This window comes from Vigna radiata, chromosome 5 (assembly GCF_000741045.1).
Source record: "Vigna radiata var. radiata cultivar VC1973A chromosome 5, Vradiata_ver6, whole genome shotgun sequence".
In the NCBI taxonomy this organism is placed as follows: Eukaryota; Viridiplantae; Streptophyta; class Magnoliopsida; order Fabales; family Fabaceae; genus Vigna; species Vigna radiata.
In genome coordinates, this window is record NC_028355.1 from 26,735,650 (window position 1) to 26,754,203 (window position 18,554).

General features: G+C 33.3%; 2 protein-coding genes across 2 annotated transcripts; both read left to right on the top strand.

The window, feature by feature from the left end:
• Nucleotides 1-1,676: 1,676 nt before the first annotated feature.
• Nucleotides 1,677-6,612, top strand: LOC106761035 (U3 small nucleolar ribonucleoprotein protein IMP4). Its single transcript, XM_014644507.2, has 9 exons — nucleotides 1,677-1,938; nucleotides 2,071-2,154; nucleotides 2,573-2,682; nucleotides 2,814-2,864; nucleotides 3,938-4,081; nucleotides 4,150-4,239; nucleotides 5,380-5,486; nucleotides 5,604-5,688; nucleotides 6,307-6,612. Exons 1-9 carry the CDS (start codon nucleotides 1,827-1,829, stop codon nucleotides 6,403-6,405), a joined length of 882 nt encoding a protein of 293 aa, XP_014499993.1. The 5' UTR covers nucleotides 1,677-1,826; the 3' UTR covers nucleotides 6,406-6,612.
• Nucleotides 6,613-8,759: 2,147 nt separating this feature from the next.
• LOC106760546 (G-type lectin S-receptor-like serine/threonine-protein kinase At4g27290) lies at nucleotides 8,760-17,557 on the top strand. The gene is made up of 7 exons (XM_022781248.1): nucleotides 8,760-10,255; nucleotides 10,809-10,949; nucleotides 11,125-11,273; nucleotides 11,353-11,563; nucleotides 11,641-11,878; nucleotides 11,957-12,110; nucleotides 17,129-17,557. The coding sequence occupies exons 1-7, from the start codon at nucleotides 8,989-8,991 to the stop codon at nucleotides 17,435-17,437; spliced, it is 2,469 nt and encodes an 822-aa protein (XP_022636969.1). The 5' UTR covers nucleotides 8,760-8,988; the 3' UTR covers nucleotides 17,438-17,557.
• The last annotated feature ends 997 nt before the right edge of the window (nucleotides 17,558-18,554 follow it).

The window sequence follows — 18,554 nt, forward strand, 5'->3', positions numbered from 1 at the left end:
CTAACACTCAAATTAGTTAAAAAGTTCGATTATCACAATACAGTATTAATTTTATAATAAATCTAATCACCTACCTTCTTATCTTATTTATGTATTTATACGTTTCGAGATGAACTTTTAAATAGAATTGACCCAATTACAACCCAAAGGTTTCTAAGCATGCTTTATCTAATTAATTGTGTAAAGTTTATTAAGAGTTACTTGCATCTATACTCACCGGTTGGTCACCCCTCAAATATAGATCGACTTGTTATAATATGTATGGTCCCTTCAATTGTTTGAGAAGATACGAGTGTAAGGGAGACATTGACCGACTGGTTATACAGTACAATATACTTAAAATTAATCTAATTATTTTAGTTTAAAGAATTTTTTTTTAATCTTATTTAATATTCTACTTGTTTTTAACCTAATTTTAGTTAATGTAAGAATTACAATGAATTATTTTTTAATGTTCTGTTTAGAAGCAATTTTTTCTTTTTCAAGAAGTAAGATGAATCCATATATGGATTAAAAAACTATTTAAATTTATTAACTACACTATTAAAATATAATTTTGTAAAATATATGTATTGAAAATTTAACAATAATAAATAGATTACTCTGGTTGATATACACATTACTTCTTTAAAAATCACCTCAAAATGTTATTTTTATCCACTTAGATAACTACACACAATTTATAGCTTTGCCCCCTTTTTAAACTTTTATTCAAACAAATAGTTCTCTACTTTATTTTATAGCAAGAAAAAGATCTCAAACTCTAAATGAAAAATAATGGTATTACCATGGATGTTATACAGACAAAAATGTTTTTTTAAAAAACTAATTATTAAAATAAAAAAAAATCACATTAAAAAATATTGATGTAAAAAAAGAGTAAAATAAAACATGATAAAGCAAAATAAGGAAATAAAAAAAGGAATTACTAGATTGTGAGAAGGAAAGATAGATAATGAGAAGAAAGGTGCTAAGAAACGCCTTATACATAAGAAAGAAGAAAAAACCTACATAATATGTGTAGTTAAACATATTCTATATGATTACTTTTTGTTTTACAAAATACTTCAATACGATAATTATATATATATATATATATATATATATATATAATTACGATTATAAGAAGAAAGAAGCACTGGTATTTATGCAATAATAATATAATATTATAAATAATAAACTCAATGTCGACAAAGCATATTTAAATAGTTATTTTAAGAAAATATTACATTGTCTACTTTTACAAGGTAGACTCTTGGAAACATAAAAAAGGTAAAAAAATTATACGAAATCTTAAAAAACAACAGAATACTGATAGAATTTACTTTATACATTTTATATAAATGAAAGTATATAATTACTTTTAATAGTAGTTTATTTTATTTTAATTCTAAAACATAATTAATATTAAAATAAGAACATAAAATGTGTAGATGAAATGAGAAAATCTCTCCTCTATATGTGTTTTATAGATAATATATTTATTTAATTTCATAAGAAAAAAAAGTTAGATTTAAAAATTTAAGAATTTATTTTTTTCTTAATTTACAAGATATCTTTAGATCCAAACCGTTGGATGGGTCTCACTAGGTTCATATTAAATATCTCTTCTAAACTCGTATAATCCAACGGCATCTATTAGCTGCATATGTGAATACATATATTCTTTAAGTTCAGGTAATCGAGATCCAAAACGCAGGTCGTTTTGCTCTCACGGTATCCCTTTTCTTTTCTTCACTTCCTTCTCCCGCGCCGCTCCACACCTCTTCCTCTTCGTTTTTCTCCATCTTTGAACGGTGCCGTTTCGTTCTGTGAGTGTGTTGAACATGCTGCGTAGAAACATTCGATTGAGGAGAGAGTATTTGTACCGAAAGAGCTTAGAAGGCAAAGAGCGCTTGCTCTATGAAAAGAAACGCAAAATCAGAGAAGCGCTTCAAGGTTTCTGTTTTGTTTTTGTTTTTGTTTTTTTTTTTTTTGGATTTCATATTCAATATTATGATAATAGTAATTATTATTTTTATTATTTCTCATGTAATTATGTTTATTTATTTATTTGTTTGGTTTTTGCAGAAGGGAAACCCATTCCCACTGAACTCAGAAATGAGGAAGCTGCACTTCGACGCCAAATCGACCTTGAAGATGAGAACACTGCTGGTAAGGGGTGTCACTCTCTATGTTATGTTTCATCATATTTTTTTTTTCTTTTTTTTTTTTTTATGTAAGAACTTTAAATGGTTTTTAAGTGTTTGTTTAGTTAAGCACATGAAGAGAATCCAAGATGTCACAAAATGAAATAAAGTTGCCCACAAGCTAAAATTAGCTTGCACATGAGTACAAAAATTGTGTTTTTCCTTTTTATTTTTCTGTTATAGAAGTATTTGTGGAGAAACTTAGACAACTATAAACTAATTTAATTTATAGAGAAGTTTATTTTATTTTTCTTATTTTCTTCTGTTAGAAGTGCTTGAGGAAAAATTTGTTTTAATGCATCCAAGGTTATTTTCCTTTTGTGCCATGCATCCTTTTGTTGTGTTTCAATATGAGGTTTGATGGGATTTATAATTGAATTCAGTTCCAAGAACGCACATTGATGATGAGTATGCTTATGCTGCGGAAAAGGATCCCAAGATTTTGTTGACTACTTCCAGGGATCCAAGCGCTCCTCTTCAGCAGTTTGTAAAGGTTTGCTTGCTTTTGCTGAGTGTGGTGTTTGTTTGTTTCAATTCGGTTTTTAAAACCAATTTGTTTTTCTACTTTTTTGTTTGTTACTTCAAGGACTCTTGTTCATTGTGATCTTCAATTCTTTTGTGCAGGAGTTGAGTTTTGTTTTTCCTAATGCACAGCGCATGAATCGTGGTGGTCAGGTTGGTGTCTTTAATTATTCATCATCTGTCCTCCCATTCTGCATGTTTATGACATCATGATCTGATTATTTGGTGGTTTCTTTGGTCATATTATTTAGATAAGAAATTATGTTTTTAATTAGAAATAAGAGAAATACCAGGATAGGATAAGAAAAGAGTGGCTTCTTCAATTTACCTATATATACTGTGGAGACAATCCAATAAAGGCATATACATGCCCCTTCATTTTTCTGGCTACTGCGTTTTTTGTGTTATTCCTGCAAAAGTGTCGAGCACATTGTCTGAACAAGATACTGAAATGACACTTCTAGTGCTCAGCAACTCCATGAGTTTCAAATTAATTATCTCGTAAAAGAGTAGTGGCTCAAATGCAGTGTTTTTTTCCAAACTAGATGTTCACGTAATACATAAGTTTATAAGTGCTATGTGAGGTCTACAAATCTGCATGTGTGCTTTACGAATTCTGTTGCTTTCCAAACTCAGAATCTTGACCTTGGAGTGAGTTTTGGATTTCCAAATACCAAATTTTCTTAAAGGAACATCTATCTATTGAGAATGCATATAAAACTGAAAATAGGATTTGGTAGAAGTAAATTAACCAACAGAACTGAGTACAAATTCTCAATGGGTTAGAGAAAATATGCAAAGAATCTCAGTCAAAGAAGATCACTATGGATTTGTACTCATTACACCCCTTTTCATTACTTGCCTCTGTTATTCAGGCCTGTGAAGTTAATATAATTTAATTTTGAATAGTATGTATGCGTGGGGGTCTTTCAGTGAGACCACACTTTACTCCTCTTGCTTCTTGTTAAAGGAAATTAATATTCCAAGTTCCAACGCCACAATTGAAGGCAGTACATGAATAACATCCAGACCACTAGGTTCTATTACTCAGCGCATCTCTGCTTCAATTTAGTTGCATTCATTAAGCCATTTTTTTCATCTAGAATGTCAGATGGCTTTGTGTAATTAGTTTTATTTTCAACTCTTGCTAAAACATATCAACATCTAATTCTTGACTCCTTCAGCAAATTGCCTAATGGTTTATGCAATCTTCCTTTTCATTTCAGGTTATCTCAGAGATTATAGAATCTTGTCGTGCACATGACTATACTGATGTTGTTTTAGTTCATGAACATCGTGGTGTACCAGATGGTTTAATTGTTTGCCATCTACCATTTGGTCCAACTGCATATTTTGGATTACTCAATGTGGCAAGTATTAGTCTATAGTGTTTCATATCGATTTTAGGGGACAATATACTAATCTGTTGTTCATACAGGTTACAAGGCATGAAATTAAAGACAAGAAAGCCATTGGAACTATGCCTGAGGCATATCCACATTTGATTCTTGATAACTTCTCAACTAAGGTATTCATAATTCAGTATGAGCTTTATTATCTAAGGAAGTACTAAGTTTCAATGACAATGATCTGTTGCTTTGTCTCTGAACCTTTTTGATAATTACAGGTCCTGCAGTATCATTGGTTCTTGTCTTATTCCATAATGTAGTGATTGGAGTTTAAAATGATTTTAAAGTATTCAAATCTAGATGTAAAGTTAACTGGTTCAGTGTTTAGTTGACATAATATTATTGACTAAAGCATATTTACACTGTGCTGGATGGATATTAAATTCGAACGTTGAAATGCAATTGTCATTATTTTTAAACATCAAGTGGTATGTGAACATGTTTAAGCATTGTAGTGTGTTGCTATCATGGCATGTCAAGTGTGGAACTGTGCAATCTGGTTCTGGTTTGAGTACATACTTAGGTTGTGGTTTGAGCATTTGACAGGTTAGTTAGATATAAAATTCTCATCTCTCTAAGTGTAGACAATAGCATAGATTAAGTGTTGCAAGAATGAGAATGTTTTGATGCATGAGTAGACATTTAAGAATAGATATGATGTGGAGTCATTATATTGAGAGAGATTACAAGTGTCTTCTACTGAGAAAGATTGTAGAACCATACCCAAAATGGCATGTTACTATAATGCCCAAAATGTTGTGAGCAGTAGCAAATGAATCTGAGTTGATAGGGGGTGCTGTCATTTGTTTGAGCACTGATTGGCGTAAAAGTTATATAGCTCGATTTTTCACTTACATCTCTAGTACTTATGTGCCTTTGAAATAAGAAATCGTACTACTGAGATTCAAATTCCAGTTCATTTTTGAAAATGAAAGATGCTCAATCACTATTTCATTACTAGTTTTTGATGAACGAAGTTATTTCTTATAATTTTTTTTTGTATCCTCTTTATATGAAAAATGTTTGAGAGTCTGCCAAGAACCTTTACATTCAAAGAATTAGTAATTTATCATTTATGATTGACTTAAAGGATTGTTTACCAGGGCCTTTCCCTTGTCTTTTTCTCCTCTCTTGAGTATCTTCTTACAAAATTATGCTCTGGCCATCTCAATCTAAACAAAATTAATTACTGTTGACTACATTACACTGCCAAGTGCTAACTGCTCATCTTGTTTGGAATACTTTTGGACGCTAAACAGTTAGGTGAAAGGTCAGCGAACATTCTCAAGCATCTTTTTCCAGTGCCAAAACCAGACACAAAACGAATTGTCACTTTTTCCAACCAATCTGACTATATCTCATTCAGGTTAGGTCAATTGTTTCCAATTTTTGTGGATTCAGCTTCAAATATTTGTTCAAGTTCTAACTATTATTAACCTTCGCTGGTTAATTTATTTCTTTAAATTGTGTCTGTTATATACAGGCATCATATTTATGAAAAGCACGGGGGCCCTAAATCTATAGAACTGAAGGAAATTGGTCCACGGTTTGAGTTACGGCTTTATCAGGTTTGCATCACAATTAAGCCCACTATGGATTGAACACATTATTGCTACTAGGATTTAAGGTTTTTGTTTGCTTAAAGCTGTGTAGTGTGGTGATTCTTTTGCATGGGCTATATGATATCTTATCAATATGTTTTCATCATCATTAATACTTCTCATAAGCTTAACTGTGCTTTGATTTCGTTATGATTTATTTATTTTATTTAAATGCCATAGTTTTGTAACATCAGTTTTTCTACCATGAATACGGCTACATGACAGGACCTAAACTAATTCCATAAGCAGTATCACTTTCAATTGTGATTAAGCATTGTTTTTTAATTTTTGGAACCTATGGGTGAACAACTGGCTATTTAAGTCTCTGGTATCGTAGCTACTTAAAGTGGATACTTCTCTCCTTAAAATACAATATTAAATTGGACCATAGTAGTTCGTGCTTCAGTGCTTTTTTTTTTAGTCACACTGTCACACTTCAGTTTTCTTCTTTTTTTGGCTTTCATTGGTTATCTTTAACGTTAGTTTCCAAAGTAAATTGTCATTGAAACTGGCCTATTCGTCATACAACATATCTGTTGAACAAGTACTGTCAGTTGCTGATGTTTTCAAAAACTTTGGTTTCAGATAAAGTTGGGAACGGTGGATCAAGCTGAAGCTCAGATAGAATGGGTCATTAGACCTTACATGAACACAACTAAAAAGCGGAAATTTCTCAGTAATTGATGCAAACATTGTTATGAATTGAGCTCGCATTTCACTTAACTGTACTTCCGAGGATATGTGTAATTGATGAGGTTGACAAACGAACTAAACTATTTAAACGAAATTTATTTAACACTTAGTGAGATAGCAAAAATATAATCAAATGACAATGAAAATGTACTAGCTTACTTCTGGATAAAAATTATTTTTTAAAATTTAATTTCCATATGTGCATGTTGTGTGATCTTATATCTGAGATGTTGGTCCTTGAATTCATAAACTATGTATTACTGATTTTGTATTAAACGAAATATTTGTTTAAGAATAGGTCATGTAACTGTCCTTATTTTTCAGAATTTTACATGTGACATTTTTCATATTGATTATGGGAGAAAAGTAATTGCAGAGAGCCAGATGAACCACAAAGCAAACAGAAAGTTTTATGTCAGAGTAGAATAGGTTAACAGGAAGAACTCTCTTTTACCAGAAAGTAAACACTATTTCCAAGTTCTAAGATTTTTTTTTTTTTAATTGTAACTCCAAGTATAGTAGAAAGTATTCTATTCACCACCTCAATTTGTCCATGGAGGTGACAAGTTATTGAAAACAACAATTTATTTCCAATCTTTATGAATTGGATTTCAAAAAATATTGTGAAAGTAATGATGAATGAGCTCAATACTTGATGCATCGAAGAGTTAAATTGTGAATCTTTTTAAAATACTTAAGAACTTCAAACACTACAAAAGCTTGAAGATCATATAGTAAAGGACATTATGCATGAATATTGAGAAAGAAATATGTTTCAAAGGACTTAATGAATCATGATAAAATGGTAGTGTATGCACAATTTTAATCGTGTGGTTTTGATGAATGAGACAAATTGAATGAAAGTAATGTTAGAGATATATTTGTAATGTGAAATTATTTTAGTGGACCTTTATTCATTACTATTTGTCTAAGGGATCTCCATGTCCTAAAAGACTAATCTCATTAAGGAAATTATGTTAGCCGGGAATCAATACTCAGAGGATGACTATAATTGGTGTATACATGATGGTTATAAGGTTTATTAATTGATGTGGACATCGTTAATCAAGTTGAAGTTCTTAATAATCATAAAGTTCATTTTCAAGATCAAATGAGAGGGTACAAGACAAGAAAAATAATTAAATTAATCCAAAAACCTTTGTAAAAAATTGTAATTAATCTAATGGTCCAATTACACGATGGGACTTAAATTTAATTAATTGTAATCTTATTTACATATAATTTTTTATAATTAATATTACTCTTTATTTTATAAAAATTAACAAGTGTTGTCTTTGGTGATATAATATCATTACATCAATTAACTTATTCAAAATATTATTTCTTTTTAGAATTTAAAATTTTATTATGATTTTACTTTTAAAAAACGTCTTAAAATTAAAAAAAATATATATTTAAATTGCTTAAGTTTCAAGAGTCATTAACATTTTAAAAACAAACGTCACAACTTTAAAATGTGTTAATAATGTTTAATATTTTAAAAGCCAAATATGAAGGAGAATATCCAGACTGAATCGATGATTTGGAAGATGTTTAATTTTATTCTGCTGACTTTTAATTCGTCATAGTTTTGAATACTAGCAAGAGAAATTCATGATGCTTTCTTTGTTTTCTTTGGTTTGTCTTACTAATAAGAAGAAATTCACCATTAAATTCAGCTCTTTGAAATACTCATCAAAACAATAGTATTATTAGTGCTACTGTCGTCTTCACAGCTTCACCCCAAAAAGACATGATCTTTAGTCTTTAATAGATACATCCAAACTCTTCTACAGTAATACACACCTTCAATAGATCTTTAAGACAAAGCACAAATATCTGAATGAACAAGTTCAAGACCATATTTCCTCCTTGACGGATCATTTACTCTTTGAAAACTGACTCTACACTGCTTTCCAGCCAAATGTTGCCCACTTATTCTAAGAAGATGGATTTTGGCAAGGATTTGCAATCCTTTCTCACTCATTAACCTAATTGTGTATGCTAAAGATCTTTGGAATCATTTACTAGGTTTACTTCTCCAATACAAATTCTTCCTTGAAAGATGATCCTTCTTTATAGCCTTTGGAAAGGACCATGTTTCCTTTTGTTAAGTTTCCATTTTTTAGCTACAAAGTAGCTTACAAGCCCAACATCGTCTAATTTTCCAATTGAAATAAGATTTTGATGCAATCCAATCCATGATCACCCTTTAGCCCCAAAAAGAGATAAAAGTTTGTGAATGAACGGGACAAAGACAAAATGCATCTAAACGAACAAGACTTGAGGTTTTGTCCATTGCAAGAAACACAATCCGATAATGATGTCAGAGAAATTGGTGGGAAGTTGCAGGGAAAATGGGAAAGTCAACTCTCCGTAGTTAACTTATGTAAATATGAAATGGAAGTAATAAACTCTTACGTTAGTACCAAAACTTCTATTTCTAAAATCAATACTTTAGTGAGTTAACGCGTCGATAAAATGGCAGAGTTGACTAACCAGATTGAATGTAATATGAATATTTGATTAAGAGTATGATGGTAGCAGTAACCATCACAAACATACAGAAACATAATGGAGAGCCTACGAATTCTCATGCTAATCATTTACATTACTTTATTTTTTTCATTGCCCACTTCCTCTACTATCACCCCAAATCATTCCTTACAATATCATGAGACCCTTGTTTCTTCTGCAGGAACTTTTGAAGCTGGATTTTTTGACTTTGGAAACTCAAGAAGACAATATTTTGGTATATGGTACAAGGACATATCACCTAGGATTATTGTGTGGGTTGCCAACAGGAATGTCCCAGCACAAAACTCAACAGCACTTCTGAAACTTACTCATCAAGGAAATCTTGTCATTCTTGATGGCTCCGGAGGAAGAGTGTGGTCCTCCAACTCATCAAAAATTGCAGTGAAACCAGTTTTGCAACTTTTAGATTCAGGAAACCTTGTTGTCAAAGATGGAGAGAGCTCAGAGAACTTCTTGTGGGAAAGCTTTGATTATCCTGGAGACACTTTCCTTGCAGGCATGAAACTGAAAAGTGATTTTGTTACTGGTCCATATCAATATCTCACGTCTTGGAGGGACAAAGATGATCCAGCTGAAGGTGATTTTTCTTATAAGATCGATACAAAGGGCTTTCCTCAACAAGTTACTACAAACGGAACTACAATTTTTTACAGCACAGGGCCTTGGAATGGCTATCTTTTCAGTGGTGCTTCTTGGGAAAGAATGCACAGATTCTTGAATTTCTCTTTGGAGTTCACTGACAAAGGGGTTTCTTATGGATATGAAACATTAAACGGTTCAAAACTTAGCATAACAAGGCTGATGCTCAATCCAAGAGGGGATGCAGAGCGTTTTCTATGGTCAAACCAAAGACAAAGTTGGGATATTGTGAAAAGTCATCCAATAGATCAGTGTGAATATTTTGCCACTTGTGGTGTCAACTCTATGTGCAATGTTAATTATCTTCCAATATGTGAATGCTTGCAAGGTTTCACACCAAAGTTTCAAGCAAAGTGGGATTCTCATGATTGGTCTGGTGGTTGTGTCAGAAAAACAAAGTTAAGTTGTGATTATGGAGATTGGTTTAAGGAGTACACAGGAATAAAGCTGCCAGAAACGTCTTCTTCCTGGTTTGACAGGAGCTTGAGCCTTAAGGAATGTGAGACATTGTGTTTGAGAAATTGCTCTTGTACTGCATATGCAAATTCGGATATTAGAGATGGTGGGAGTGGTTGTTTGCTTTGGTTCCATGACATTGTGGACATGAGAATTCACACTGATCGAGGGCAAGATATTCATATACGACTGCCATTTTCTGAACGTGGTAATTTCATTTCCATTTTATGCCTTTTTGTAAAGATTTAGTTGAAATATAATTTATGTGAAGTTGGAATCTATTGTAGGGAGAGGGAGGGGTTCAACACTCACAGATACATAACTCTCCACATTTGATAAGATATTATCTGCTTTAGGCCAAGTCTTCACAGCTTTTGGTACCATTCCAAAAGACTTCTTATCAATGAAGGTGTCTTATGTATATATAAACCCATGTCCATCTCTTATTTTTTCTGATGTGGGATTTTGTTTGTACCCAACATCTATTCCATTACATTTAAAACCTTTCCTCCATTGCATTCCATCAAATTTATAAATTCTATTAGACAACTAAGAGGATATAATTATAGCAATACTAGATTCTGCTTGCCATCAACAAGCTCAGAATGGCCAATAGTCATGTGTCAGAAGTTGGAACTAGCGGTTGCAAATCAGCTTCCAAGTTGAAGTTGTTCTGTATAACATGCCTTTCTCCTTTTTTGTTTTTCCCTGAATTGTAAGCTTAGAGCTACTTGTGATTTTTCACTATTTTCATTCCTCAGATCCAAGAAGGAGTAAGAGGTACCTAAATCCGAAGAGACTTGCAGGGATTGTAGTAGGACTCGTTACATTCATAGTTGGACTAACAATTCTTGTGCGGGCGACTTCAAAACGTATAAAAGGGATGACGCAACCGAAGCCAGGTGAAGAATTTACAATTTATGAAGTATTTTACATTTCAATGAAAAGAATAATAATATTGAAATGAAAGATTATTTTTCAGTTCTCAAGTTTGTTTTCTGTAATGCCTATTTATTTGGTTTACATTATGAGCACAAATATAATGTTAATTCATGTCTCCTACTACATTGGAAGTAGTGAAAAAAGCTATTCCCTGGAAACACATGATGGAGAAGGAAAACAACAGCTTACCGATAATGTTTGATTTTTCAACCATTGATATTGCCACAAATCATTTTTCTAACACAAGCAAGTTAGGAGAAGGTGGTTTTGGAACAGTACACAAGGTAGGTGGTCAAATTTGTTCTTGGTTACCTAGTTATTCCTATTGATTGTCAAGTACCAAGTGTTCCAAATCATTGCTAGGGAACGTTGATAGATGGACAAGAGATTGCAGTGAAGAGACTTTCAAAAACTTCGAGACAGGGAACCGATGAGTTCAAAAATGAAGTAAAGTTGATGGCAACACTTCAGCACCGTAATCTTGTAAAACTTCTTGGTTGTTCTATTCAACAAGATGAGAAGTTGTTGATCTATGAATTCATGCCCAACAGAAGTTTGGATTACTTTATTTTTGGTTTGTTCTTTCACTCCCGTCAAATTTTTTGCTTTCGTGTTATTTCCATGTTAACTTGACAAAATGAATGTTGCCAGATACAATTCGAGGCAAATTACTAGATTGGGATAAGCGGTTGAAAATTATCGATGGAATTGCTAGGGGTCTTATGTATCTTCATCAAGATTCTAGACTTAGGATAATACATAGAGACATCAAAACAAGTAACATTCTTCTTGATGATAATATGATTCCAAAGATATCAGATTTTGGATTAGCAAGAATATTTGGAGTAGATCAAGCTGAAGAAAATACAAACAGAGTGATGGGAACGCAGTAAGAAACTTAACATTTTTTTTAACAAAGCTATACTGCTACACAACCACTTCTCCTTACTTTGATACTGTTTTGCAGTGGCTATATGCCTCCAGAATATGCAGTGCATGGTTCTTTCTCAACCAAATCTGATGTTTTCAGTTTTGGTGTAATTGTTATTGAGATAATTAGTGGAAGGAAGAATCGTGGATTTCGTGACCCTCACCATCATCTTCTCAACCTTCTTGGCCATGTAAGCCTGAAGTGGATACTGATAATATATTTCTCTATCTTTGGATACATTATTTCTTGATACCTTAGTTTCCTTATATCTTTTGTTTGTCCGAATACAACCTCAAGAATCATGAAACTTAAAATGAAAACTAATTCGTGCATATACTCAATGTAATTGAACTATAGTTGAAATTAAACTCATAGAATTGGTCAAAAAGGATTTTATCCAATGAAAATCTATGAAGGGGAGAAGATTAAGGAAATCAACAAATTAAATAGAAAATAAGTTAATATATATAAGAGAAAGAAATAGATAATAAAAATTGTAGAGAAGAAAAACAAGAAACGTAGAGTAGAAATAAAGAAAGAGAGAAAAGTGATATTGTAATTTTTCTTTATCAATAATATATTTGCAGTATAATTTCACAAGTTCAATTTGAGTTTCATTATTTTGCGTTTGTATATTTCTCTCACAAATCTGATTAAGAGGAATTGTGTATAATTTACTAACAACTAGTATCAGAGCCGGTTGCTATTATTATAATCAACTGTTCAAAGGGAATCAGATTTAAGTGGGAGAAATGGCAGCAGATGAAGGAAAGATAAAAATTGAGAAGTTCGATGGTACGGACTTTGACTTTTGGAAGATGCAGATTGAAGATTATTTGTATCAGAAAAAGCTATATCAACCTCTCTCAGGTCATCAACCAGAAAACATGAAGGATGAAGATTGGATTCTTCTCGACCGACAAGCTCTCGGAGTTATTCGATTAACATTATCCCGCAATGTTGCATTTAATATTGCAAAAGAAAAGACCATAGTGGGTCTTATGACAACTCTTTCAAGTATGTATGAAAAGCCGTCAGCCTCAAACAAAGTTCACTTGATGAGGCGGTTATTTAATTTGCGGATGTCAGATAGCGCAATGGTAGCGCATCATCTTAATGAACTCAATATAGTCACAACTCAATTGAGTTCAGTTGAAATCGAATTTGATGACGAAGTACGAGCCTTGATACTTTTGCCTTCTCTACCGGAAAGTTGGAATGCTACAGTCACAGCTGTGAGTAGCTCATCAGGCAGTAATAAATTAAAGTTTGATGATGTTCGTGATCTAATTCTTAGTAAAGAGATTCGACGGAAAGAGTCAGGAGAATCTTCAACCTCTTCAGTTTTGAATACAGAGTCAAGAGGAAGAAGTTCGAACAGAGGATATGAACGTGGAAGATCCAAGGAAAGAAGGTCTAATTCTAAGAATCACCGTAGTTTCCAAAACTCAAATACAATTGAGTGTTGGAATTGTGGAAAGGTAGGTCACTACAAAAACCAGTGCAAAAGTGCACGGAAGAATCACGAGGATAAAGCAGAAGCGAATGTTGCTTCAACCTCAGGAGGAGAAGATGCATTGATATGTTCTTTAGAGAACAAGGAAGAGTCTTGGGTGTTAGACTCTGGAGCATCTTTTCATGCCACCTCACAGAAAGAATTCTTTGAGAATTATGTTCTTGGAAACCTTGGAAAAGTTTACCTTGGTAATGAGCAATCTTGTGAGATTGCTGGTAAAGGTATGGTGAAGATTAAGTTAAATGGGTCTGTATGGGAAATGAAAAATGTTAGACATATTCTCGATCTAACAAAGAACTTAATCTCAATAGGCCAATTGGCCAATGATGGCTACACAACAGTCTTCCATGGTGATAATTGGAAGATTTCAAAGGGTGCAATGACAATTGCTCATGGTAGGAAGAGTAGTACTATCTACAAGACAGAAGGAGGTTGTCATTTGATTGCAGTTGCAATGAATGAAAATCCTAACCTATGGAACCAAAGGTTAGGTCATATGAGTCAGAAAGGTATGAGGATCATGCACTCAAAAGGGAAATTACCAAGTCTTCGGTCAATAGAATTTGACATGTGTGAAGACTGTATACTTGGAAAGCAGAAACGAGTAAGCTTTCAGAGAAGTGGAAGAATCCCAAAGAAAGAGAGACTTGAGCTTGTTCACTCTGATGTTTGGGGTCCAACAACCGTCTCATCCATTGGTGGTAAGCGATACTTTGTGACTTTTATTGACGACCACTCTAGGAAGGTATGGACATACTTTCTTAAAAATAAGTCAGAAGTATTTGAAGCTTTCAAAATTTGGAAAGCCATGGTAGAAAATGAGACAGGATTAAAGATAAAAAAGCTTAGATCGGATAATGGTGGTGAATATGAAGACACTAGATTTAAGAAGTTTTGCTATGAGCACAGGATCAGAATGGAGAGGATCGTGCCAGGTATGCCTCAACACAATGGTGTGGCAGAACGTATGAATAGAACGTTGACAGAGAGAGCCAGAAGCTTGCGTTTGCAGTCAGGCTTACCAAAGCAGTTCTGGGCAGAAGCAGTCAATACAGCAACTTACTTAATCAACCGAGGTCCGTCGGTTCCATTGGAGCACAAAATAACAGAAGAGGTATGGAGTGGTAAAGAGATAAAACTATCACATCTCAAAATTTTCGTTTGCGTAACATATGTGCACATTAGTGATCAAGGTAGAAATAAGCTTGATCCTAAATCGAAGAAGTGCACTTTCATCGGTTATGTTGAAGATGAGTTTGGCTACAGGTTATGGGATAATGAAAATCAAAAGATGATTCGTAGTAGAGATGTGATATTCAATGAAAAGGTGATGTATAAGGACATGAACAACACATGCAATAACAACTTAGAACAGAGTAGACCGGTGTATGTGGAGATGGATGATGTCTCAGAAACTCCTGTAATTGAGACTCCTCAGTCAGAGGAGTCATGTGAAAATAATGATAACGAAGAACTCGACACACCAGAACTTTCTATTCCAGTTCCTGTTTTGCGAAGGTCTTCTCGGCCTCATGTACCTAATAGAAAATATTTGAATTATATATTGTTAACTAATGAAGGAGAGCCTGAAAATTATGAGGAAGCATGTCAAATGACAGATGCTAGTAAGTGGGAGCTGGCCATGAAAGACGAGATGAAGTCTTTAATGTCCAACTAAACATGGGAACTAGTAGAGTTACCTGTTGGGAAAAAGGCACTTCACAACAAATGGGTGTATCGGGTGAAGGAGGATCATGATGGGTCCAAGAGATACAAAGCCCGACTAGTTGTCAAAGGATTTCAATAAAAGGAAGGAGTTGACTACACTGAAATCTTTACTCCAGTTGTAAAACTCAATACCATCAGATCTGTTTTAAGTATTGTTGCTAGTGAAGGATTATACCTTGAGCAACTAGATGTCAAGACTGCATTTCTTCATGGAGACTTAGATGAGGAGATTTACATGCATCAACCTGAAGGCTTCTTAGAAGAAAGAAAAAAGAACCAAGTGTGTAGATTAAAGAAAAACTTGTATGGTTTGAAACAAGCTCCAAGACAATGGTATAAGAAGTTTAAAAACTTCATGCACAAGGAAGGTTTCCAGAAGTGTAATGCCGACCACTGTTGTTTCTTCAAGAGATATAAGTCCAATTATATCATTTTGCTACTTTATGTTGATGATAAGTTAGTAGCTGGTTTAGATATGGACGGGATCAGAAGTTTGAAGCAACAATTATCAAAAGAATTTGATATGAAGGATTTGGGTCCAGCAAAAAGGATCCTTGGAATTCAAATCACAAGAGATAAGCAAAAGTGTATTTTGCAGCTATCTCAGGCAGAGTACATTAACCGTGTTTTGCAGAGATTCAACATGAGAATGCCAAAGCAGTTAGCACACCTTTGGCCAGCCATTTTCGTCTATCCAAGGAACAGTCTCCTCAGACAGAGAAGGAAAAGGAGTCCATGACTGAAATTCCATATGCTTCAGCTATTGGAAGTTTAATGTATGCAATGGTCTGTACAAGGCCAGACATTGGTCATGTAGTGGGAGTTGTTAGCAGGTTTATGTCAAATCCAGATAAAGCTCATTGGGAAGCTGTTAAATGGATTTTGAGATATCTACGAGGAACTATAGAGAAGTGTTTGTACTTTAGCAAAGGAGAGTTAAAAGTACAAGGTTACGTAGATGCAGACTTTGGAGGTGAAGTAGATCACCGAAGAAGTACTACTGGTTACATTTTCACTGTTGATACTACAGCTGTTAGTTGGATGTCACAGGTGCAAAAGATAGTTGCTTTATCCACTACAGAAACTGAGTATGTAGCAGTAACAGAAGCTAGTAAAGAATTAATATGGCTTCAGGGATTGTTAATAGAGTTGGGATTCATCCAAGAGATGAGTGTTTTGCACAATGATAGTCAGAGTGCAATACATCTGGCAAAGAATTCAGCATTTCACTCTAGGACAAAACATATTGATGTTCGTTATCACTTCATTAGATCTTTGCTTAAAGATGGGGTGCTAACATTGAGAAAGATTCTCGGAAGTAAAAATCCAGCAGACATGTTAACAAAAGTGGTAACCATTGATAAACAGAAATTGTGCTCAACTTCAGTTGGCTTGCTACAATAATAAACTGTAGAAGATCGGTGTAATGATCAAGGTGTGAAGACAAATTAAAATCAGTCTTCAAGTGGGAGATTGTTAGAATTGGTCAAAAAGGATTTTATCCAATGAAAATCTATGAAGGGGAGAAGATTAAGGAAATCAACAAATTNAATAGAAAATAAGTTAATATATATAAGAGAAAGAAATAGATAATAAAANNTGTAGAGAAGAAAAACAAGAAACGTANAGTAGAAATAAAGAAAGAGAGAAAAGTGATATTGTAATTTTTCTTTATCAACAATAATATATTTGCCGTATAATTTCACAAGTTCAATTTGAGTGTCATTATTCTGCGTTTGTATATTTCTCTCACAAATCTGATTAAGAGGAATTGTGCATAATTTCCTAACACAGACCAACACTCATATCCTGCCAAATAATCATGTAAAAGGTTTTGAACGCATCATAGTAGAAACATGAAAGTTTGCTTTAAGTTTTATCATCCATTGAAACTCCCATATTTTTGAATTGAAATTTTGAGTAAGGAACTCACTCACTCTTGTTATGCCTTTTTTTCATTTTAGGCGTGGAGATTATGGAATGAAGAAAGGCCACTGGAGTTAATAGATGACATATTAGATGATGGTGGAGACTTATCTTTAGAAATACTGCGGTGTATTCATGTGGGTCTGTTGTGTGTACAACAGAATCCAGAAAATAGGCCTAATATGTCCTCTATTGTTCTAATGTTAAATGGTGAGAAGTTGCTACCGAAACCAAGCCCACCTGGATTCTATATGGGAAAAGATAATATGGCCGACACTGGATGTTCAAAGCAATATGAAATGTGTTCGGTAAATGAAGTTTCAATGTCATCCTTTGAGTCCCGATAGAACATTTTTCAAGTAATGTATAGATATATAAATGAAATGCTGTTCAAATATGCCGAAACTTGTGTATATGGTATATGTGTTTTCAAACTTTCTGTTTAATTTTAAAGTGCAAAACTTTTTACTCTGTCATCACCAAGATTGTTTACAATGTCCTGAAAGGTTGTTCTTGAGTACAAACAAAGTTCTGCATAAAATAAAAATGAGAGATGGACATGAATTTATATACACATAAGATACCTTAATTGATAAGAGGCTTTTTAGAGTGATACCAAAAGCAAATCCGTGAAGACTTGATATAAGGTGTGGACAATATCTTACAGATGTAGACATCTATCCTCCATGTATTATATATAACTTTCCCGTTTACTGTGACCTTGAGTAAAGTACACCACAAGGAGACCAACCCTTGTGTTCCAATCTTTTAGATGTAGAACACAATTTCTGCTTGCTTAAATATTATGGTTAAATATGTTTTTAGTCCCTATACTTTGAGGAGATTTTGGTTTTAGTCCTTCTTTCAAACTAAGGTACAATTTAGTCCTTCAACTTTAGAAAACTTTGGTTTTAGTCCTTTTTCCCAAATTTTTTTAACTTTATTTGTTGTTTCAAACACGTTTCATTATAGCATTTGGATTNTTTACGCTGTTTGACACATTTTTGCTTCAATGTTAACTGAGAAACGCGTTTGAAACAACAAATAAAGTTAAAAAAATTTGGTAAAAAAGACTAAAACCAGAGTTTTCTAAAGTTGAAGGACTAAATTGTACCTTAATTTGAAAGAGGGACTAAAACCAAAATCACCCTAAAGTATAGGGACTAAAAACATATTTAACCCTAAATATTACATTAATTAACAATTTGACATTTTTCTTACTGGTATACAAAACACAGCATGTCTAAGTAGACTCTTTCTTTGACTCTCCAATTCTTCCCACCTAATTAGTATTCTTCGTTTAATCATTTGTCTCTTTTCTCGTCAATCGCACATTTTCATTCTGCCTCAGAAGCCGCCAAGATCATCATTAGGAAAAGTCAATGCTAGCTGCTTAAGGCCTATATAGTGTCACAACAAATGCTAAAGTTCTTCTTTTAAATATATTTTAATGTAAGAATTACT

Excerpts from the sequence above, each read along its gene's own strand:
- LOC106761035 (XM_014644507.2), top strand. The coding sequence starts at position 1,827 with ATGCTGCGTAGAAACATTCGATTGAGGAGAGAGTATTTGTACCGAAAG. Across the intron at positions 2,683-2,813 it reads CTCTTCAGCAGTTTGTAAAG|GAGTTGAGTTTTGTTTTTCC; the intron begins GTTTGCTTGCTT and ends TCTTTTGTGCAG. Across the intron at positions 4,240-5,379 it reads TTGATAACTTCTCAACTAAG|TTAGGTGAAAGGTCAGCGAA; the intron begins GTATTCATAATT and ends GACGCTAAACAG.
- LOC106760546 (XM_022781248.1), top strand. The coding sequence starts at position 8,989 with ATGGAGAGCCTACGAATTCTCATGCTAATCATTTACATTACTTTATTT. Across the intron at positions 11,879-11,956 it reads AACAGAGTGATGGGAACGCA|TGGCTATATGCCTCCAGAAT; the intron begins GTAAGAAACTTA and ends ACTGTTTTGCAG. Across the intron at positions 12,111-17,128 it reads TTCTCAACCTTCTTGGCCAT|GCGTGGAGATTATGGAATGA; the intron begins GTAAGCCTGAAG and ends TTTTCATTTTAG.